Source organism: Podarcis gaigeae (assembly GCF_964106915.1).
Source record: "Podarcis gaigeae genome assembly, chromosome: 2".
NCBI classification, from domain to species: domain Eukaryota; kingdom Metazoa; phylum Chordata; class Lepidosauria; order Squamata; family Lacertidae; genus Podarcis; species Podarcis gaigeae.
The window spans coordinates 57,239,527-57,264,092 of record NC_139679.1 but is presented as its reverse complement, the minus strand read 5'-3'; the positions used below and the strand labels follow the sequence as shown (position 1 = coordinate 57,264,092).

At 39.6% G+C, this 24,566-nt stretch overlaps 1 protein-coding gene across 2 annotated transcripts in view; it reads left to right on the top strand.

The window, feature by feature from the left end:
• The window catches only part of SLC22A4 (solute carrier family 22 member 4), a 57,979-nt gene extending 35,844 nt beyond the window's left edge, over positions 1–22,135 (top strand). Inside the window, exons 4-11 of one of the 2 annotated variants that reach the window (XM_083728517.1) lie at positions 2,848–3,019; positions 9,990–10,116; positions 11,440–11,537; positions 13,266–13,480; positions 14,584–14,766; positions 15,608–15,743; positions 17,627–19,690; positions 19,833–22,135. In XM_083728517.1, the coding sequence (XP_083584643.1) occupies positions 2,848–3,019; positions 9,990–10,116; positions 11,440–11,537; positions 13,266–13,480; positions 14,584–14,766; positions 15,608–15,743; positions 17,627–17,711 (1,016 nt within the window). In that variant the 3' untranslated portion in view covers positions 17,712–19,690; positions 19,833–22,135. Of the gene's footprint in view, positions 1–2,847; positions 3,020–9,989; positions 10,117–11,439; positions 11,538–13,265; positions 13,481–14,583; positions 14,767–15,607; positions 15,744–17,626 lie in introns of both variants that reach the window. The other variant, XM_083728516.1, reaches the window with a different exon arrangement.
• The last annotated feature ends 2,431 nt before the right edge of the window (positions 22,136–24,566 follow it).

Sequence of the window (24,566 nt, the reverse complement as noted above, 5' to 3'; positions counted from 1 at the left end):
TATGATTTATGAAACGATTCCACACAATTCCAGCATTACAAACTTGTGTTTTTAAAATGTGTTTAAGGAGGCCACAAGTGCAGGAAATGAAGAGAAAAGGGAGAACTCAAATATGTACAGAAATCAAACAAATACATTTACTAGCTAAGAATCACGTAATATATTTTATAGAAACTGATTTGTATGCAACTTTGGAGCCTCTTTTCTTAATTCATTCCAGAACATACAAAGTTGTTTCATAATGTGTAAGGCATACTGTAAAATAGGGGGTAGGAGTGGGTGGGTGGATGAAAGAGAGCTAGAGACCCGCCCCACATCCCAAAAACTCCATCTGAACCATCCACTTGATTCTGCTGAATTCAGTCTTCTTCATAATAAGAAATTGTGAACTGAAATGCAGGATTCAGTGACAAAAACTCAGGTACCCATTGTTGAGAATCTTGTCACCAGTAAACATACTTGATTATTTCATTTTCCATAAACTGCTTCAGAGAAAAGTTCTTCACAGAACTGAAGAAAATATAAAATTTGCTGCACCAGTTGGTTCATCACTCATATCTTACAAGATTTCTGACTGGGTTTACACAATGGCCTTTCAGTCATGGGGTGGCCTATTGTGATGAGATACCTATGAAACGGGAATTTAAAGGTTAAACAATAATTAGATTCCCTAGGTTTGGCCGTCTTGATTTTTGAACTTGCTGGATGCTAATCTGGAAAAGGGCCTAATACAAAATAGTAATGTGACTTCATCTTAGAGAAGGAAATGCATAATGGTACAGTTTTATGAGTATCAATGGCAATTGTACTGTAAGAGATGATGTAGCATAGTGGCTATGTGTGTGAAGTCCCTAATTCAAATCTTGCCTCAGCTGCAAACTCACTAGGGAGTTTTACACAATAGTATTCTTCCAGTCCCCAATATGGGAATAATAGTAATATGCACTTTTATGACAATAATAATATGGACCTTTCTTCCTTTGCTTGTTGAAGGAATTGCTGAGATAATCCCTCAGATACCTTGTGCTTGGTTTCCCTCTTTTGATGCAGCTGCTAGGACTGCACTTAGAAAACCCAGTTTTAAATGTGTGATTGTTCCGATCAACTGTTCAAGAGGAGAGAGAATTGTAGAGAGGGCTGCCCTTAGTTACCTACCCTGCTTCCCCTCTCCACAGATGGACACATTTCTGCCTGCATTGGGGGCACTAACAACTCCATGGCCCTAACAGTTTCATGAATGTATACCGTATTTTTCGCTCTATAAGACGCACCAGACCACAAGACGCACCTAGTTTTTGGAGGAGGAAAACAAGAAAAAAATATTCTGAATCTCAGAAACCAGAACAGCAAGGGGGATTGCTGCGCAGTGAAAGCAGCAATCCCTCTTGCTTCTGGGATAGCTGTGCAGCCTGCATTCATTCCATAAGACGCACACACATTTCCCCTTACCTTTTAGGAGGGAAAAAGTGAGTCTTATAGAGCAAAAAATACGGTACTTGGAGTGATGATGATGAAGAATTTATTCATATCCCATCTTTTTCCCTGGTTTAGGCCAATGTATGTGAAGGACTTCGAATATTTTAAAGGACTACCTAAATGATAAGTGCATTTTTAATGACACTGAAGGTTCACCAAAGAAATAATTCATTAGCCCCCATAGTCTTCACAGAATTACTGGCACCAGGAAGTTCCCCCCTTCTTCAAAGCTTTCTGTTACAGATGGTGTGAACCAAAGTAGTACTTAAATCTCATTATAAATTTGGATATTATAGCCCTTATTTTCAACATTTGACGCAACCCCAGAGTTTGTTCCAGTGAGTCTGGGCTCTTCAGCATTCACAACAGGGCAGTGTCCCTCTGGCCTCCCAGAAATCTCTGAAATTGAGCGGGATGAGTCTGGCCCTGCCCCCAAGGCCAGGTGGAAAGGGCCTTGCAGGGAGCGGTCTTCAGCACTCACAGTAGGGCAAACATCTAGTCATTTTTATTAGAATTAATACTAGTTGTAGGGTTGAGATAGGATCAAATGGGACTCTGCTTGTATGACAGGGCCATCCTGACTCCCCACCAAAAAAGCCATCTGGGTCCCTGCACAGTGGCGTAGCGTGGGTTGTCAGCACCCGGGGCAAGGCAAGTAATTTGCGCCCCCTAACCCATGGATTTGCGCCCCCTAACCCGTGGATTTGCGCCCCCTAACCCTAACCTCCAGATGTTGCGCCCGGTGCGGCCGGCCCCCCCTGCACCCCCCACGCTACGCCACTGTCCCTGCAAAATCTTCTCCTGGAGGTCAGCAGCCCCTCTGGAGCCGAATAAGCTGGGCTACAATGCACTGCTTTGGCTGCGAAAATTGGAGGAATTTGGGAGGGCTGCTTTTCTCAAGCAGAATTGCTTTTTCGCTTGCACAAGACATCTCTGGATCTAAGCTATGGTTACAAATGGAATGACTCTTACCTTCATGCTCTACTTCTGAGTGTCTAGAGAGATATGATTCGCTGGTGTTGGGAACATAATAATGGATTATCTGAACCTTGGTCAAACCTAGCAAAGGCAATTCTGATATTTTTAAATAGAGGTTGAAACAGATTCTTAATAATGTTATAGCTGTGTTTGATAATCCCCTCCCATTTCTTCCCCCTCCCCCAGCATTATATCCTATCTTACACATTAAACCATAGTTACAAGCATAACTTAATTCTGGGCCATACTTCTCTTGAAATGTTCTAGGACAAATGGCTCCATTTTAAAGACTGTATTCATTTTTTCAAAATGCAATAGAATATTTCGAGTAACTTTTTTTTAAAGAGGGGGGAGAGAGTTAAGATGCTAACCCACACTCCTTGTTTTGAACAGGCACAGAAATTCTTGGCAAATCAGTTCGTATTATATTCTCTACATTAGGAGTTTGCATATTTTTTGCAATTGGCTACATGTTGCTGCCACTATTTGCTTACTTCATCAGAGAATGGCGGATGCTGCTACTGGCTCTTACTGTACCTGGGGTTTGCTGCGTTCCACTGTGGTGGTGAGTCTTAATGTTTGAAAGGCGTTCAGCTTCAGAAATGTGTCATCTGTAGCTGATAGCCTTCAACTTGCATTGTTATATAACCAGCTGGAGGATTTTAACAGCCTTTGGTTGCTGTGGATATATTCCCCACCCCTGGCATTTTGGTTGCAGAGAACAGAATTGTCTTCAATGCCGAACATGTTCTTTACAGATAAATTATCTTTCTTTTTAGAGCCTGACTGACTCTGGTAGCTTGGTTGAGTGCATCCTGTGCCGGCTCTTCAATGCAATTTTGAAATTATTTCTCTCTTTTCTTATTCTTTTTCCTCCAGCTTTTTTATTGCCTTTTTTGAATCTTACTAGATGAGCACTCTTTTACAACCTTTCCCTTTCTCTAATTTTTTTTCCATCCCCATTTTCTTCATAGTTACAACTAAAAGTTTTCCTGAAATATCTGTTATAAATTACATAAAATAGACAATTCACCTTGCTCCTCCAATAGTAGTCATAGAAAAGTAGTGGTTAAATCTTCCGGATCACATTATATAAAACAGGCTAGTTGGATACTTTCTGTGTGTACAGTGGTACCTCGGTTTTCAAGCATCTTGGAAGCCAAACGTTTCAGTTTTCGAACGCCAAAAACCCAGTAGAAAATGTTTCTGTTTTCAAACGTGCCTCCAAAGTCAATCAGCTTCTGCTGCATTTTTTTCAATTTCCTCCATTGACTTTGCCAATCGCCCTTTGCACCTCAGTTGTTGAACGTTTCGGAAGGGGAACGGTCTTCCAGAACGGATTACGTTCGGCAACCAAGGTACCACTGTATTTGATATATGTAGCCTATTTACTTATTTGCAACTCTGACATATCTAGGCATAGTGAGGGATTGGGGAAGGCATTGCAAGTTCATCTTTGGGGGGGGGGGGAATAGCTCCCTAAAAACCTTTGAATGACCTAATGATTCTTAACACGGATGCTGAATCTAACTCAACTTCTAAAACCAGAAAAATATTGAAAACACATATGTACCTGTCTTGGACTGGGTGTGTACGTTTTGCTTGGTATTCGCTCCTGCATTACTACTCAGTTTGGGATGTGATGTTAACTTTATTCCAGCATCACCATTTGTAGCAGCTTAATGCTATAGCTATTTTCACTAGTAGGGTATTCAGATGGTGAAGGAGAAGAAGAGCCACTCTACCCCCAACACTTTGCTCCTGAGCTAATTCTGCCCTCCATCTGCCCCTGTCTGCCCTGGTGCCCATGGATTTCCCCTGACAGAATTTTTTTTCTCCAGTAGCTAGCAATATGTTGGCACTAAATATTTCAGTAATAATAGTTTTTTATTCATTCTATAGTTGGTGTCTGCTCCAAATAACATGAACAGGAGTATGGGCCTTTTTATTCCCCACCCTACCCTCCAGCTAATAATTTTTTCATCTTCACTGAAAAAGCTGTTAAGTTGATTCTAAAATGTGGTGTACAGCTCAAATGTTCTTGAGGGACATATCACATTTAATTTAATGTATTTATGCCATCTCATTTATCCCTTGTTCTCTCTGTACCCCATAGTGCGCACACACTCTCTTCCCTGCTTCCTTCACCACCGCAGGGCTCTCTGAGTCCCCCCCCCACCTCTTCTGCTCCATAGCTAACACGCCTTTCCCCCCACTACCTCAGGCCTTTCTGCAATCCCAGCTCTTTCTGCAATCCCAGCTCTGTTTCTTTCTTTTTCTTGCATTAGGCCTTTTGTTTTGTTTACACACACACTTTTGAATATTATTATCTGCTTTCCTTCTCCTATTCCCCAAGTTCTGGGCGACAGAACATAAGGCATTCACTCTCCTAGAAACTGCACAGTAGTAATTCAAGTGGTGGCTAGTTACAACAGGCTAGAAAAACTAGTACAGATTCTACCTTGTAGACCTATTGATAACGGTATTTGACCATCTCTGCACCCACTTTTGATGTGCTTGAGTGAGGTGGGAACAGCTGCAAACAAAGGGTTATTTTTAATTTTCTGAGAAGGATTCAGTCAACTTTTTAGATTTGTTGACTTGAAATAATGATTTGGCAGTGGCCTTAAAATTTCACTATTGTGAACACATCAGTTTCAGATGCTCTTAATATACAGGAACTGTGCATTTTTTAAAGGGTTTTAAGAATCTGCTACCCTGTTAAGCAATTTTGCTTCATTACATTTTAGTCTACAGGGAATGTGTATGGTGTCTTTTCTCCACCCATACTCCATTCCTCCCAACCTCAGACTACCTGTTTGAGTTCTACATAGGTGTCCTCCATCTTTAATCTTGTCCACCAAAGCCCTCTCCCTAAGTTTCTGGTGGCTGATGTTTGATGTGTGTTTTTGCTAGGGAGAAACTTCTAAAATGAATTCCCCACTTTAGCTGCTGAAACAAAAACGTGGTTCAACCTTGGCCGCAGCTGCTTTCTACTCTGCTAATCAGTTTGCCAGTTTGCTGAAGGGTAAAGCTGACTGTTAGAGATTAGAAATGTGCCTTGGGGTTGACCTGACTCCCTGAAATGTCCTACTTTTTAGCCTTGGTTCCACAAAAATAAAATAGCAGATAGTTTTAATCAAAATCCTGCTAGCTACCTTATGTATTGTTTCCTATGGTGGTTGCACTAGAGAGTTTTCCCTTTAGTTACTTCTTGTGTCTTCATATAGTTCTTCCTTCCACTTCTAATTTTCCTGCTTTTTGTTCCTGCAAATCTTGAGTTGTTGAGCTCATAGCTAGCCAGTGTCCATGTGATTCAGCAGCTACAAAGTAAGAGACCACATTTTATAATGGGCCACATTTTTGAAAAGACTGTCACAGGTATCTGTAGCAAACTCCCAAAAAGAGGTACTCTCCTTTTCCAGTTCGGCTGGCCAAATAACATAAGATTGAAGGAGATGGGTTGCAGCAGTCTGAGATCCAAGTGGAATCTCTCTTTTCCAGTTTGCCTGATAGACTTTAGATGTGAAGCTAGTTTCTTGGAAGATGGGTATTTATAGAAACAGCTTTAGGGGTCCCAGAATGGAAAGTAATCTTGGAAGGTAATTATTAGACAGTATGTAGGGTGTAGGAAGCAGACTTTGGCTTGAGTTGCCATGTTATTATGCTCAGGAAACAAAATGCACTCTCTCTCCTCCCCCCCCCCCCTTTTGGAGGAGGGTTAATTTTGTGTTTTCCATGCATTCTTCCCTCATGTTCACTACAACTCTTGGATTTTCATGCATTTCAGCCTTGGCCATTTCAACACTTGCTAATTCCCCTGTGTGTGTACACAAAACTACCCCTCTTAAGTGCTCTTGGATATTTCTCTTTTGGCTTTCAGTTGCAGTCATTTCCTTTACACCTTTTTTTTTTTCAAATCAATACAAATTTAAACAAATTCTCACTGAACTCGCTTCTGGCTGGTTATGTGGTTTCAGTATGAAAAGAGATTATATATATACATATATATATATATTTAGAGTTATTTTGTCCATGACTTGGTGAAGTAGCATACAAGATAGTGGTGACCTATTATGCTTAGCTTGACGCTCAGAGAAGATCTGTGATGTGAAGTGAGTTATGCCAAACAGACAACTTCTCAACTTATTTTCATGTATAGATCCGAACTTGTAGAATCCTCTCTCAGTGAACAGCCTCTGTTTTAATATTAAGGTGATAAAGAGAATGTGGTTTAATGGTTTTTATAGGTTTAAGCAAATTAATTCACTTTGTTACAGAAATGCCTTACTACTGCCTTTTTTATTATTTTTCTCTTTTGTATTAAACAAAAACATCCTTGCAGGCAAGCACCTGCATGTATAGGGTTTTGAGCTCTGTGGACTGGGCATTATAGGAAATAGAGGGAGCTTCAGACCTCTTGTGTCTCCATCCAGCCCTTTTCTCTGAATGTCTGTATGTATTAGTCACCCCATAACATACATTCTCTGGGCAACATTTTAATTTATATTTTAATGTATTGTATTTTCTTTATTCTTTGTAAACTGCTTTGAGACCCAGATGAGGTGCAAAGTGGTGTATAATTTAAAATAAATAGATAAATAATAATCCTACAATAACTTAAGTTTAAAATAAAATACAACACTAAATATACTAAAGCTCATGTTCCTCAAAAGTTTGCAAGGAGCTGGATGGGAATAAGGGACATGCACATAGACCTCCCATTTCCTGTCGGAGCTTGGTTCTCCTTCTGTGCACATACGGTGGGGTTTGGATAGAGGAACCTGTGCATTATACCATTGGGATTCCTGAACAAGAAAGTATTGGGCTCATGAAATCAAGCTGTTGTGAAATTCTTTCCTCTCCCCCCTTGGTTGCTTGCGGAAAATCAGTCCTATTTTATATTGGTTAAATTACAATGCAGACCAATTTGTTTGCAGCAGAAATCTCAATACTTGTTTGCTACAGTGTGACATATTTGTGTCTGGAAATAAGCTCCATTGAGCTCAGTAGGGCATGCTTCTAGTAAATATGGATACTATGCTTAGTATTACTGTGTTTTGAATTTACTATGTTTAGCATTTAACAGTTGTTCTTAATTAAAACTAATGTTTTTATCTTACTTTGGGGACATTTTGGTTGAAAAGTGGCATTTATGCATTTTTTTAAAGTATGTGGGAAAGATGGTTCTTTTCAAATTCCCATTGGAAATGTATCTATAAGATGATACCGTACAAAAGCCCCTGACATGAGATCAGATCAAAGTGCACTTGTGAGAAACTATATATTTTTCTTTTATGGTCATGAGTGGCCACCTCATTCTTTATCAAGCCTTCTAGAGATGGCAGACGTGCCCTAACTCAGTGATGGAACACTTGCCATGCATGCAGAAGGTCTGAAGTTCCTAGGCAGGGATAGGAATGTCCCCTAGCTGATATTGTGAAGAGCTGTTGCGAGTCAGCCTGGATAATTACTGAGCTGGATGAACCAATGGACTGACTTGGTATAAGGCAGCTTCCCATGTTCCTTTTCACAGAGATTTAGAAAAAGCTTATGCAGTGTCTACCAGTAGTATTCGTCCTTAGCATTCCAGTCCCATAAATGCCTCGGGTGTTAACCCTATATAAAGTTCCTAAGCTTTGCAAGTATTTACAACTGTTACCTGGCCAATTAATGGCCCATAGAGTATCATGTAAGGGGAAAGCCTTGCTTTGGTCCACACACACACACACACAGTGTGGCACCACCCTACCGCATAAGGAAGGGGGAGCAAGAGAACCGGTAGCTGTGTAGGATTCACATCAGTTCTTTGCCAGAATTAGAGGAATGGGCCGTTATTTTGTGCCAGCTTATGATGACTTCTGTGAACAGAGGAGTCCTAGTGAAGGAACAAGTAGTGTTTTGGGGTATTATCCATGAACAAATCAGCAAAACAGAAAACAAATCCATAATGATCCACAGGGATAAAAACATCTTTCTGTTGTCAAAATCTTAGAAAGTCCAAATGTGAAATCCTAGCATTTGGTTTGCACATTCTATATATTTCATCTCTGTTATAAAGGAATTGACATTTACATTAATATCTGAGCATTTGGGGGGGGGGGGTAGCAGTTTCTTATCATTCAAAACTTTCTACAGATACTAGAATATCTAATTTCTGAAGTGTTTTTCTGTAAAGAGGGACCATTTCCCCTGTGAAAGAAAGCAATGCCACAACTTATGAGAATGATATTTCAACCTTAATGAGAAGTAAGCATGTACTTGCCTTAATCACATGCACAGTTCCTGGCTAACTTCATTTGGATTCTGCTTGAGAAGCAGTCAAGCCCACAAGATGGCACTACTAACATTTCCTCATTTTGCTAAGTTCCTGCTGCAATTCCGTTTTGCAGGTTTTCGTGCCACTGCAAAGAATGCCCTCAAAATGTCAAAGCAAGCTCTTCCTCCAAATTGTAAATGAGCATTGATGTGTACACACGCCATGCCCAAAGCATTTTTTTGAACTATGATTCATTTTTTTAAAATGTATGCAATCAAGAAAAAAGCACTCACGAAGCCTACTTCTACATTACATCTGTACCGTTACCATATTACTGATGTCGAATCAGGGCCAGCATCACACTACAGATATATTTCCAATAATCCCTGCTGTAAGTAGGGTTTGCAGTCAGTGCCAATCCCAGCTAGGTTTGCAGTCAGCCCCTTTTGGAAGGTATCCTCAGTTGCAGCTCAGCCTAACTTCGAGCCAGGCTGCAAAGGAAGGAAGAATTTGGAATGCCCTTAAGAGTGCACTTCCAAGTCTTTTCTTTGAAGTTGAGTCACCTGATGTCACGACCTGAACTGTTTGATAGGTGTGCCTCCCCACTCACCTGCCAAAGTGACCCACAGGAGATTGGGGAGTTGACGTTCTGACTGCTGGATGGATCCTGTTCTCCACCATTGGTATACAGCCTTAGTAATGGTTGTTGTACATTAAAGCTGCTGTTTAAACATGCTTTTGGTTTTACTGAAATTCAGTATTACTAATATTGAGGCAAATGTGCTTTAGAACCAGACTGTTTGGCTTTTCCTTTTACATGGGTCACAGGTTTGATCCCCATATGGGACAACTGCATATTCTTGCATTGCAGGGGATTGGACTTGGTGATGCTCAGAGTCCCTTCCAACTCTACACTTTGATGATACTCTTCTAAAGCATCGATATGCTCCATACCATTGCTGAAACAGATCTGATTGTTTTTATTTAGCATTACATTAAACGAGGAATACCTTTTTATGATTTGTGACATATAAAACATAGCCATGAGGTAAGAAGAGTTTGGCTCACCTCGCCCTCATGCACCTTTTTGATATGAAATACAGACCTCATTCCCTGCATAACACACAAACAGGAGAGACATGCATAAAACACACATAGCCTGCTCAATCATATCTACAAACTCCAACTAAGGAAGTAATTGGCTTACAAAGTTCCTTTGAACCAGCAAGTTCATAGTTTTAAAAATATCAGCTTGATTATTTGACGCTTGTTTCAGGCTCATTCCTGAGTCTCCCCGGTGGTTGATCTCTCAAGGAAGATTTGAAGAAGCTGAAATTATTATTCGAAAGGCTGCCAAAATAAATGGTGTTCCAGCCCCAGCAATACTTATAGATCCTGTGGAGGTAAATATTTCCATGTGCTTGACTACTTTGTGATCCTTCTTTGTAACTGTTTCAAATGAGTTTTGTGGTTACAATAAGCCAGGAGAGTAAACAAGCCACAACTGGAACATTTGTCATACTAATAAGTAGTAAATATGTGCCACTGGCAGTTGATGGCTCATGCAGTCCTTACATTTATTATTACTTTCAGGGCCAGCCCACCCATGAGGCAAGGTGAGGCAATCACCACCAGACATCAGGATCGCCAGGGGCAGCAGATCCTGATGTCTTTCTTTCTTCCCTGCCTTGTTCCCTCACCCCTTCTTCCCTGGCAGAGAGGGGGGCACAATTTTAGGGTCTTCCTCACCTGTCAAAATGTCTTGGGCCAGCTTTGATTACTTTAGCAGCAAGAACTCTCTTAATTTGCTGAAGGATAGGTGTGTCTTGTTTGCCTGTTCTTTGTGGCAAGATCTTTGGATGCTTTCAACAAAGAAGTAAAAATAAGGATCTCAGTTTGGTGGGCAAATCATTAGCTTTGAAAAATATTTTCACTGAAATAAAATGGTGTTTAGCATTAGATTATTATTTTTTAATTGGCAACCTGTGACTTTCTAACCTGTTGCTAATGTGTTAGTAAAATAACTCGCTTAAATTCCCTTAGTCTCTGAGCAGTGTTGTAGAAACATGTGCAAGGGCCAACTGGTTGCTCTAGTCTGCTATGGGCAAAGAAAAACAGGTCACCTGATTCCATGTGGCATCAAGTGATTGACAGGTGGGTCGTCCTGCCAGCCTATCAGAGTTGGCCCATGAAGGGTAGTGATAAGGACCTGACCCACTGGCTGGATCCAGTTCCCCACTCCTAATTGAGTTGAACTCATCTAGCTTTCTACTGTAAGGTAGATTTCTAACCTGTAACCCTCTTCTGCACCTTACCTTGAATTCTGAACTTGGTTCCACCAATGGCTTTACTATTGCTAAAAGAAAAAGGCAGAGCAGGACAATTCTAGCCTTGTGTTCATTTTACACATAAAATAGGTAGCTGACATACTGCAGTGAACAACAGAATACATTTGATAACAGGACCACTACAAAAGGGGAAGAAATCAGACTCAGAAATGTAATGGTGTCTCAGAACTTCCCTTAGACATATGATAGTGGATTACCTGTATCTAACAACTGATTTCCAGCTAACTTGAATCCTATTTCATTACTTCAGTTTTTTTGCACCACCGCCCTGATCACAATTGTTTCCCATTTTGGGTACTGAGGGCTTTTAAGCTTGATTTTTGTTGTTGTTTTTTTTTTTGGGAATCATTTTCACTTTCTTTTTCCCCCACTCCTAAGATACAAGATATGAAGGCCAAGCAGCAGCAAGGATTACTTCTGGACTTGTTCAGAACCCGAAATATTGCAACTATCACTGTCTTTTCTCTTCTCTTGTGGTAAGTGTGTGTATGTTTCTAAAGCACATAAGGATCAAGGGAATATGGACACTGCAAACCATGTACGAACTGAGTTGTTCAAATTCCTACCTAAGTGTTTAAATAGCAGGTTCAAATTCAACATACATTATTTTGTGAGTTGCTCAGCAGTCTACTGCAATTGTGGGAATATTTAGTTTCTACATGTTTCTAGCCCCTGCGATATTAAATGAATTCCTTATGAAACTGAGGACAGTGATGGGGGCTACTCCCTTAATGCATGCAGAAGTGGCCCAGTAACAACAATTATGTCTGGCAATGTTCAATAAAAGAAAAACAGTCAAGGAAAATAGTCTTTTTAAAAACCAAAACAAACCTAATAATTGCCCACTAAAATTCTTCATCCTGGCAGGTCAAATACCTATCAGAATAAAAATGTCTTCACTAAAAAGCAAACAGCTGAGACAAACGAAGAAATCAAATGGGCCTCCCAGGTCAGGGAATTCCAAAATAGCTGCTTCCTTGTTCTTTGCACTAAAACTACTAAACATTCTTGAACATTTCTACAAGATGGAAACAAGAGGAAAAAATGCACCCGCTTGAGGTACAGTAAGTCCACAACTTACACAGGGTTTACGTTCTGAAGATCATGCCTAAAGCCAAAATCACATATAGTAGAAATCCACTGAGTTCAATGGCAGGTGGGATTGTCAAAATAATTTCCCCAGAACCCTGCCTCCTTTCTGCCCACCCCTTCTTTTTGGCATGCATGTAAAGCTGAATGCAGACAAGTTAAATGTTGTGGGCTTAGTATACTTAGCTTACTAAATGGCCATTAGGAAATCCAGACCATTTTGAAGAATCAGAGCTGTTACTAATGAAAGCACTTCTTACAAAGAGCTGTAACAAATGCTGGCACTGCATGGATGTGGGTAACTGAGTCAGATAATGAGTATCTATTAGACCACATTTCATCTTCAGAGTAAAGTCCCCTCAGTTACATAGCAACTGCAGAACAGCCACAAAAAATAATAATTCTTCCTGCTCATGAAAATCTCATATAGTGCAACTCAGGCCTAGGGAATCTTTGACCTGCCACATGTTGTTGGATTACAGTTCCCATCATCCCTGAGCATTGGCCTTGCTGGTGGGGGCTGATGCACTTGGAATCCAACAACAGATTCTCCACTCCTGGCTTGAGACCTTGGGTAACAGAAACCTGATAAGGTTCCTACCTTCCTACATATGTCAGGATTAAAAGCTAGAAAATTTCTTTCCATGGCTGGGCCTAGTATAGAGGCTCTTATTTAAAACTTCTTATTTCAAACAAGAAAATAAAATCAAAGCTAGAAAATGTCCAATGTGTCTTAGCTATATCTTTTGGAGGGGCAAAATTCTGTAAATGTTGTTACTACTTGCCTCTGACTGAGAGTAGTGCTCAGTGACCTTTGGTCTGATTGGTAAGGCAAGTGTTATGCTTGTCTTTTGGGATGAAAACATTTTATTTTATTTATTTTTAAAATGCGTAGAGCACTCTGTATCTGAAAATGGATCTCAGGGCAGTATACAAAAAAGTTTAAAACCACAAATACATTCTAAAACAAAGTGTGACTACATGGAATGGTAGCATAGAAAATAACTAGCTATTGTTGTATTGGCTAATACTTTGAACATCAAGGCACATTATTATTATTATTATTATTATTATTATTATTATTATTATTATTATTTCTCCCTTTCCTATTCCAGGATGTTTACATCTATTGGCTACTTTGGCTTGTCACTCAACACCCCCAATCTACATGGAGATGCCTACCTCAATTGTTTCCTGTCAGCAGTAATTGAGGTTCCAGCCTATGTGATTGCTTGGCTTCTGCTCCGAACCTTACCTCGGCGTTATTCAATAGCTGGCACCCTTTTCTTGGGTGGAGGAGTTATTCTGTTCATTCAGCTGGTACCTCCAAGTATGAACACCCACCAATGCTATAGATGTGTTGATATTTGACCGTACTGTGCAAGGCAGGGGTGGAGAACATTTTTCATTTCAATGGCCACATTTCTTTCTGGGCAACCTTCTGAGCACCAGATAGCAGTGTTTAGGCTGAGGCAAAAGTGTGAAGCATAAACTATATATATTGGGCTACATGCAATGCTCTATCCTTCATCTGGGCAAGCAAGAGGCATTAACAAAGCTCAAGGACATATTCCAGGCAGATAAAAACACTTGAGGGTGTGCAGCTGGGCCAGTGAAGGCTGTGGTCAGGGAAGTGTCCTGAGAGCCACACATAAAGGCATGGAGGGCCATATTTGGCTCCTGGGCCTAGGGTTCCCCACCCCTGGTGTAAAGACTCTGCTAGAGGATTGGGTATTGGAAAAGACTTGAGCTAAGTATCCTTGAGTTTTGTTTAGCTCCATTATCCTAGTCGCTTATCCATGTTGCAAGTTAGATTATGGACTTGCTTCCTCTGTACTTTAGGACGTATCATCATGCATTTATTCTAACAGAGATTTGAAGAATGAAAGCTTCACTTCCTAGTCCTATCTATGTGCATAAATGAAAGCTATGTAGCTCAGAGGTTGACTGGACCAGGTCCTTGCCTTCATTTACTTGCACCCATGCAGAAAACGACAAGTCTCTCTTGCTGGTAGTGATGGTGCAACCTTCAGATGTTTTGAACCACAACTCCCATCAGCCTTGTCTAACTCTGGCAAAGGTTAATATCATGGATGAAGGCACAGCTCTTAATGGCCCTGCCTATATAACAAATATGCAATGTTAAATAGTTAAGAAACTTATTTGGTGCATTTAATGCTATTATGGTTAATTACTTAGATTTTCTACATTTAACTAGTATACCTGCAGCTTAGTCTCAGACCTGTTGTGTAAATCAAGTATTTACAGGTACCACTAACCAACAAGGCATATATGCTGACATGCTGCAGTGCTCTTAGCAACATTTAAAACTGTTTGTAGGATAAGTAAGAATAGTTTGGATAAAAGGAGGATTTCTGGAAAGGTGGTGAATAATAATAGAGGTCTTATGACTCCGTTTCTGTTTTTCTGCAGACCTCAACCTCCTGTCTGTTATCTTGGTGATGTTGGGGAAATTTGGCATCACGTCTGCCTTCTCTATGCTTTATGTTTACACCGCAGAGCTCTATCCAACCATAGTAAGAAACATGGCCGTAGGTGCCACCTCCATGTCATCCCGTGTGGGCAGCATCATTGCTCCTTACTTTGTTTACCTTGGTAAGAAGTGTCCTATCATTTTAAGAATCTTGCAGTTCACTTTTCTGTCATCTCTAGGTAGCTGTTGCATAAGTTCAATTCTGACTGCCTTAACCGTCAGTCACTCCTTGCTTCAAAACACCCTCAAATTTCCAACATGCAGTAATGTAATTATTATTTATTATGCATTTGAGCTATGTTTTTAAAACAACCTTCAATTTCCAGTTCCCATCTAATTTAGGATTATGAAATTGAATGACCTTAAACTAGGGGTGGATAATCTGACAGCTTTGTTTTCACTTGGTTTTTATTTTTTTTAATAACCTTTAATTCAGTTTGTAACATTTTCACATCAGTTTGCTTTTTTTTTAGTTCTCATGAAAATTCATTAGCATTTTAGTTCACATTTCTCCTAATATACATTTTGCAAGCGAAGCAATTTCCCCTCATATAGTGCAATTTTTGATTATGCTTTTACCAATGTATATATTTTTATGCAAACTGAATATGTGTATATTTGTGTTCACATTTTTTGTGTGCAAAATTCAGAGAAGTATGAATTTTGAAGGATAACCGCATTTCAGTTTGCATATTGTTTCAGGAAGTCCAGATTGGCTAATTTCATGTTAAAATATGAAATTCTCTCCCCCCCCCCCGCCATATCTTGAAATATTCACTGTATTTTAACCTAGCCTACCTCATAAGGACATTGTTGAGGATGAAATGGATAAACCCATGCATGCTGCCTTGGTGTCCTTAGAGGAAGGACAGTATGCAAATATGATAAAGTAATAATTACTTAAGTTCTTCTGTAACTATATTGGAATATAATCTAAACTTTGGAACTTCTGTCTCTCACCAGGTGCCTATGATAGATTTCTACCTTATATCGTCATGGGCAGTCTGACTGTGCTGATAGGGATTCTCACCCTGTTCCTCCCAGAGAGTTACGGGAATCCTCTGCCAGAGACGTTTGAAGAGATGCTGCGAGTTAAAGGGTAAACACATTTCACTAAAATAAAGCTCCCCCTTGCATTGTATTTTTGCAGTCATCGAGTATAATGAACTTTTGGCCTGGAGGCAGAATGTCAAATCTACTTAGATGCTATGCAAGCTTCAACAGGATGCTAGGAGCTAAACCAAACTATAAAGGAAAATAAGTTTGTTTCTTTAAGGTTCTTATACAGTGGCGTAGTGTGGGGGGTGCAGGGGGGCCGGCCGCACCGGGCACAACACCTGGGGGTTAGGGTTAGGGGGCGCAAATCCACGGGTTAGGGGACACAAATTACTTGCCTTGCCCCGGGTGCTGACAACCCACGCGCTACGCCACTGTTCTTATATACTACTTGGTACTTTGCCCCTGCTTGCTCTGCTCACCAATTCCTCTGCCTTTCCCACATGAACACTCCATAATAATGTTTAGAGCATCTACTTCCCACCCCAGTCAACTACTAAGATTGCTTTTCACCATCCTAATTCTATTTCTGAAGCCACTTCTCTCTTTTATTCTGGATCTCCGCTTTTTACGCCATGACCCTACTGCATTCTTCCCCTCCTTTTGTGGAACGCCCCCCTTGAACACGACCCCACCCATGGTAACCTCTGGCATCATCCTCCTCCCAAGCATTTAAACTGCAAAGCACCCATCTCACTTTCTGCCCACTTATGAAGCCACCATCGCCTCCTTTCACCAGAGATACTGCCCCTCCCCTAGCACCCCATACACCCCAATCATGACAATAATACTACTATTAAGATAAACCAGTGTTACTGTTAGGGAATACAATGTTCAGATTGTACATAATGTATTAGAAATCACCCCAGAATCGGCCCTACTAAACATCTTCCAAAACGTTTACATCACAAAGAACTCATAACCCACCTACTTTCAGCAGCCAGAAACATCATAACCAGACACTGGAGAGACCTGTGAGGAGTAAGCATGGACCAGTGGTACCAAATAGTATGGGAAACAGCCCTACTAGAAAATTAACCAATAAACTGAAACTGACACAGAGCCAAATAGAAGAAGACACCTTCACCCCGGTATGGCTCCCCTTTATCACATACGCTGCCCAACAAGACAACGACAAGAATCCACCAACAGCATACGAATCAATATGGCTAACCTGATCCAAAACACCCACCCACCCCACTCACACATGAAGACAAAGCTCACCACAGCCAATCACAAACAAGCAACCACACCCTAGGCCAACCCCAACCTCTCTCACCACCAAAGGAACACAAGTGAACAGCAGAGAACCTGCACAAGTGACACTGACACAAAACTCCACACATACATTAAGTAAAATAGAAACATCGCCACCCGACCCCACCCCCACTTGCCTTTCCCCCCTCCACCTCTTTCCCCCTTTTCTTCCTAATGTAACACTAATGTCTCAACAAATGAAACTGATCTGTAAAAATGATACCTGGAAAAGAAAAAGAGAGAGACGCTGCTCATACTTTTGTAAACCAAGAAATTTTTTAATAAAAATACATTTTAATCTCAAAAAAAGAGAGAAAAAGATTGTACATAATGCTTTCTCATTGTGGATGCTGAAAAACAAAAGGATGTATCTGAGTGAGGACATTGTCTTAAATGCTCTCCTTCGGCAAGTGTCAGTTCTAAAATGACCCGAGTGCTCTTGCAGCTTGAGCCTCTGCATGCTTCCTCAGAAGTAAATCCAACTCAGTTCAATAGATCTTGCTTCCCACTAAGTGTGTTTAGGATTGCCTTAATTGGATTACAGATGCTCTTTGCTGAAATATGATGCTTGAACAAAATTGTATTGTAGGAGAGTTCCTGTGGGGAAAATATAAACCAGTGCTTTGCTGTTTCTGTTTCTAATGTATGTAATCTCCCGTTTATTTTCAGATTCAGAAATAGAAAACACACCTACAAAATTGGGAGTTCAAAGCAGAGTGAACTGAACTCCAGGACTATGAGAACATCGTTGTGATCATATATCTTTGCCTTTTATTGAAATGAACAACCAGGACTTGTTAAATTCAACTATGAAGATAAATGAAAAAAATATTTACCATACTAGGCAGCAGTTGTCCTAATCTCATGTTTCAGAACACTGGTGTACCAAATGTGTGGGTTTTTATGCTAAGTCATTGTCAGCATGTATAAAGCTCCTCCATCTTTTTTTTTCTTTTCTTTTTTGTGCCTTGGTTTTGGGGTTTGTTTTGTGAAGCCTTGAGCACTTTTTTTCATCTCCTTGGGATTTATGTAGAACTGTATGTACATTTTAAGAGCAGGCCATCAATGATGGTTGGACGAAGTAGAGGTAGTTACTGTAGAATCTTCAGTTGTGGTTGATGGCACATCAAGCTGCCCTGAATCCCATATTTCACTTTCAAAAGGCCCTTAAATAGCTGGATAGATTGTTTTAAGGAAATAAATGGTACTGAAATTAATGGAGCTGTTACCAGAAAGTACTTTGAGAACCAAGCTTCATTTTCTTACACTAACTGGAAAATCTTGAAAAGGAACAAAATTTTAGTCGACAACACTTTATCCCCAATAAATCATAGATGTAAAATTTAAAAGCCATTTTTGAAAATAGCCGCATTCTCTTTAGAGTCTATGTCATTGTCAGGAGTAAACCTGAACCATATTTCCATTCACCTACCATCCCAGATGACATATCTGGAATTCCACACCCTTAAAAGCGGCTGTCATTCACCAAGTGGTACCTTGCTCTTCATCCTGATAATTTTTCCTAAACTATGTTCACAAATTGAACATTTGGGTTTCTTTCTCTTTCACTCTCACCAATTCCCCTCTTGCCCCTTAAATCCTACTAATTGTGGCTGAGGAACATGTGTTCATCAAACTATAAAGGTTTGTACAGAAAGCAGTACTGTATATCAAAGTACTTACAAGTTTTATTCACTTCAATGAAGCCCAGGCAGGGCAGTGTTTCTGGAGACTGGGTCTTGCAAAAAAAATTTGACAGTGCAACCATGGCTGCAAACCTATATACATTTGTTTGAGAGCAAGGCCAACTGAACCCATTGGACTTATTTCAGAATAGATATATATAGGCTTCCGCTGAAAGCTTGCAAGTTGCATTTCCTATTGTTATGCCAAACACTCTTATTCCTCCTAAGTACCTAGCAAATGAAAGTTATTTCAATATAATTGCTAAATTAAATTTTCTGTAGCAGATAAAATTATTGGAACTGGATACAAACCGACATTTAGAGAGAGACACTGGTTTTTTCTGGGACCAATACTACTGCAAACCAGATCTTAGGTTGCACTTGTGCCATTCTGCCACAGAAATCCATTGTGAAGCTGGAATCTTCTAATTTTTTATATTATGCACACTGTAAATTTCTATATTTAGGACGAAGTAGAAGTATTTAAATAAGAGAAGACTTCATTACCTAAACACGTTTTGTTGTTTCCTTAAGAGATTTTGAGCACATTTTCTGCTGAGAAATGAATATTGGTGAGAGAGTTAACAAGTCAAGTATTGATTGACATTGACATTTGTGCCAAGTAAAGTTCATGTATAGATGGCAATTACCCACTTAACATTGAAATTATCTGCTTGGAATATATATTATATAATCTCCTGGTTTGTTGCCTCAGAATGAACAATTTCCTAGTGCATATTTTGAGGACCTAGTCATATATACTAGCAGCCCTTTGGGGGGAAGACCATGGTGTGTCTGCTTCCATGCTGCAACTTCAACAAAATATAGTCCAGCTGAACTTAGAATGATCAGACTGAAGTAGAGGGACCTACCTTGTCTGTTTTTAAAGCCTAAACTTACCAATGCACCAGAACTCCACAGTATATCGTTGCTATGTTTTAAATATGGTTAGAACCTGCTTCATGACATCACATCTAATCCATAATGGCAGGGAATGTGGCAAGGTGATCCTGTTTTGCAGGTTCTTGGCACCTAGTTCTCTAAAGCAGTGTTTCCCAACCTTGTGCCTCCAGATGTTTTTGGCCTACAACTCCCATCATCCCTAGCTAGCAAGACCAGTGGTCAGGGATGATGGGAGTTGTAGGCCAAAAACATCTGGAGGCACAAGGTTGGGAAACACTGCTCTAAAGGACTATAAAGATCTGGTGCTCCACATTCTATATGGGTGATCATTGCCTTCCTTTAAACAGCAGGGGAGCAGCTGGCTATGCCAGAGTTCTTAAATGGAAACACCTTTCTGATTTTGCAAGAGGCCTAACAAATGTTATTAATGTTGCAAGCCCAATATTTCACCATTGCAAAATTAGCCAGTTTTTTCCAGAAACAATTTAATTTGCCATATCAAAGCCTATACCATTGATACACCATTGTGCCAAAACAAGGTACTCCTTTATTTTTTGTGTGTTATGTATGTGTATTTTTCTTGGGGGGGGGGGAGGGTTGCCACAAAAAATATCTCTAGCCCCATGTGTAGCATGGCTTGGTTGTCTTGGTTGCTGGTAAGATGGCCAGTTTCTGAGCCAGAGACTAGTCGTTGCTTTTATATGTAAATATTTGGCAATATTGTTTCATGGGCTCGCTCTGCAGCAGAAATTCCAAACGCAGTCTTTCTGATTAGGTTTTATATATATATATATATATGGAGCTCTTGATCCTAATATATTTCTCAGCACACTCTTAACATCTGCAAAGGATAAAATTGTTTACATGCAGTTTGGCAATATGTACCATGGCATCTTTTTATGTATATATTTTATACAAAAATAATGGATTCTTATTCTGTTTTACACTGTTGTAACTGTCACTATTTCTAACATATACACTTTAATATCTCTCTCTATATATTGTGGTATTTTTGTGGAAGACTTTGTTTTGCCAGTGTTTCTGTAACAATTTAAAGTTCTCTCAATTTTTAATTGGGCAAATTCCAATGTAGCTCCTTAGGCAGTGCTTTAAAAAAATCTTTTGGAATCTTAAAACATGAAGCTGCACTTTCTAGAGGATTGTGATGAGATATAAAATAAAGGCCTTTTAAAAGGGACCAGTTCTGTAAAGATTCCCCCAATATTGCTTGATTTGACTAAAAGTTATTGGCGTATATTTGCCTTTTAAAGTATGGGTGATGGTTTCATAGATAATGAGATCAGTTACGTTACTAAAAGCTGTGACTGTCAGGGTCTGCTTCCTGCCATGCAACACGGCTTCTGGTCTGAAGAGATCTTATTTAGTAACTACATACAATATGTGGTTGAAGAAACCCACCATAACATTTCTATGTGCTTTGCTATTAAAACTGTAGGGGCTTGGGGACTGGAATGGATTTTTATACTAAGTCTTTACAGTATTGACCCTAGAAAGAGTTGCTTGATTCTTGTGGAGCATTTACAAGGAAAATGTACTTTCTCTGCCAAATGATGATTCCTCTCAGGGATTTGCCAGGTGGTATCTGCGGTAGTCCAAAGATTGTGAAAGAAAGAAGGATCAAGATGGAGAGACTTCTGTTGTTGGCACCTTATTTTTCTTTTTCTTATTTTTCTTTCTTACTGTAAATCTTCCAGAAGGTGCTGGCAAAAGCTTTAATTTACTTTTGTGGGACTATTCTATCTTTTTATTACAGGGCTGTACAACTTTGACCCACTTGGCAAAACACAGCCAACCAGCAGCTTAATCTGCCTGTTTTTGCTGCCTGCCTGGGATGGCACAAACTATAAAGATACCAGGCTCCTAGTAGGCTGTGTATGGCTCTGCGGTCACAGATTTAAGTTGTGCAGGCTTGTTCAGCTGCAATCTTTGTAAAGTGCCTGCTGGTCAGGTTGGGCCCAAGATAGTTCTTTATTAGAAGGGAGAAATGTTTGATCAAAGTACTTCTACTAACCTGAGTGGAAGTCTCCCTTTTCTTAGACCTCACCTAGCTGCTATCTGAGATGCCCCTCTCCTTTCCATGTTATATCTGAATAATGTATACACTGTTTAGATCTACAAATGTTTTGTGTGTGATTTTTAAAATATGCTATGCATCACCATGTAGCAGTTGCCTCTTTATTTTTCCATACTGGCAGGAAAAAAAGAAATACAATTGCACTGATCAGTTTCCTCTAGGTATTAAAAAAAAAATCTCTTTCTAAGATATGGTTGCAAGACCAAAAAAAAACACAAAAAACCGCTGTGTAAATACTCAGATATTGTGTTAAGTAAGTGGGACAATGAGAGAAACAAGCCAGTACAAATGTCCTTACCTGAAAATGGAAGAACTGGTATGAATTTGCACTGAATAATATAGATAGACCTGTCAGTATGAATCATTGTTCTAATTGGTTCTAGTAAAGGCACTACAGTTACTGTTCCACCATGTTCTCAACCTTTGTTGCATGTTCTTTGGTATAATAAATAAATAATAAAGCCACAAAATAAAGCTACTGTGATTACCAGAGAATTTGCTTTTTTGGTCTGAAGGTGGGGGAGAGTAGTAATGAGCATCTTGGAAGTCTCTAGTCACTTTTTCCACCATTAGAATTTTTGATTCCCACAATTAACTTGCAGAATTGAAAGAATCCGTGCATGTGTCTATTAGTACATCAGATAGGTATTCTAGAATCCAGCAGCAGCCATTGCATCCACAAATTCCAGAGGATTAGCCATGTCGTTCTGTTGCATGTTATGATGAAACGGAGAATCACAGCACTATAAAATTGGCAGTAGCTTAAAGACCATCTAGTCAACAAATGCCTGTGATTCTTATTTCCAGACTGAAATAGGGTTACAGCCTTAAAATAATTTTATTTATACATTTAATATTGCAAATCTGTACTCTTCTATCTGAGTAGCACTACAATATGTACTCCAGTATGCAACAAATGTGATTGCTTTTGGCCAGGTACAACCAAACAATTGCATCTATTTTCACAGTGAATCTTAGTAAAATCTGTCCATTTCCACACACTCCAAAACTTCAATTAGCCACTTCTTGAACCTTGGTTGTTATAGCTGCAAGCTTTTACTAACACTATGCAATACAGTCTTGCTAACAAAAAGTTAATAAGCCTAAAAACATCTATACTGTTCTCATCTTAAGTCGTTATTGGTTACAAACTTGTTGCTAACTCATCTATGTTAAACTTGAGTGTAATAACCCATGCCTAACGTTATTGAGGTACCATTGTACTCTCCCTGATGTCAATGAGAGCATGCCAAGTTGGGAGTAATTTCTATTGGTTAATTGCCAAATCCAATTCTAAATTGAGCAGAGGGCCGTTCACCCATCGCTGCTTAAAACTTTGTATTGTGGTAACTCAGGTTTTAATAAAATGTTATGAAAATAATACTTTGTTTGCACCATTTTCCAGCCACTTAGAAATCCAGGTTAACAGGATTAACATATACCCTAGCTTAATTAATCAGCTTCACCATATGGTTGGAGGCTACAGTTGCTGTCCTAACTTATAAGCAAGCAGCTGCCTTTCCCATAGCTCTGGGTGGTTGGTGAGCAACTTGGGATTATACACTAGAAAAAATGTTTTTATTAGATGACTAATATATTAAATAGACACACAAATATAAAATATTCCTTCATTGTTTATCCAAAGCAAATATTAGAAAGAAATCTTTGCCACATCTGAGAAATTAAGACCCAGTTGCTTTATTGAACAAAAGCGCAATGAAATGGCCTTTTTTCTAGGAGTACTCTTATCAGTGCTGTTGAGCAATTTTTATTGTGAGCTCGGATGTGACAAGATAAAAACAATGTGTGCAGACTTCATTGTCGACGCACAGAAAAGAATAGAGAAGATAAACTGTATTGCTGTCTAGTGAAATCACGCTATTCAGTCTTTGAAGATATTCCTGACCTTGTTTAGTTGTGCAGCCTTCACTAGTAAAGAAAGGCCTAATGTTGTATAGTCTGAGTTTCTGTTTTGAAAAGCTGTGGAATTTTTCCGTTGGATTAAAGCATATCTATATCAGAGCTATCTTGTGCTTTGTGAAATATGTATACAATGAGGAGCTTTTCATGGGACCCAGTAAAAAGGTATGTCTTCCTCATAATTGTTTTTGCATCATTTCAGCCTCCATCAGCAGTCACAGCATTTTATTATGGCTGAGTCTGAAATTCTAAAGAACTTTTTAACCCTTATGCGGGCATCTTGTCCTGTCCATTTTTGCAGGACCTGGAAATCCAAACAGCTCCAGTTGGGGGCGAGAGAGGTTTTCTAATTCATGTTGCATTTTCTGAACAACTCCAGACCATACTCCAGTTTAGATGACACATATTAGGGCTTAGTTCAGCACAGCAGCAAAATGACCAGGAAGGAGTAAAACAGGCACAGTCTTCTGGAATCCGCATATGTGCACTATGTGTAAACCAGGAGTGTCAAATACAGCATCAGTGCTCAAAAAGTAAGGCCCAAGCTATGCATGATTCTCACACAGCAGTCCTATGCATTTCTTCTCAGAAGTAAACCCCACTGAGTTCAATAGGGCTTCCAAGTAAGTGTACACAGAATTGTAACTTTGTTTAACCCCCTTCCCCATTTCATACCCTTTCTATTTTTTGTTATTAATTTTAACTAAAACCATCCATGATACTGTTTTAGCAGACGACTAATAGGATTCTCCTTAATCCCTGTTCCGACTGTTTTTTCCTCACTCAGAATTGCCTCCCAGCTGCTTTTTGCCTCACAAGGAAAAATAGGTGGGTACCACTATTTCCGCCCCTGCATATGGATATGAAACATAGGGGAGATATCTTCTGCAGAAAAACAAGGGGAAGTGAAAGGTTTAAGCTACCCTTTCACCTGGCATTCCTCTGCTCTAATGCACTGGAAAAGTGGAGTGTGAGGCAGTGAGTGTTAGATGAAGCTTGGACCAAA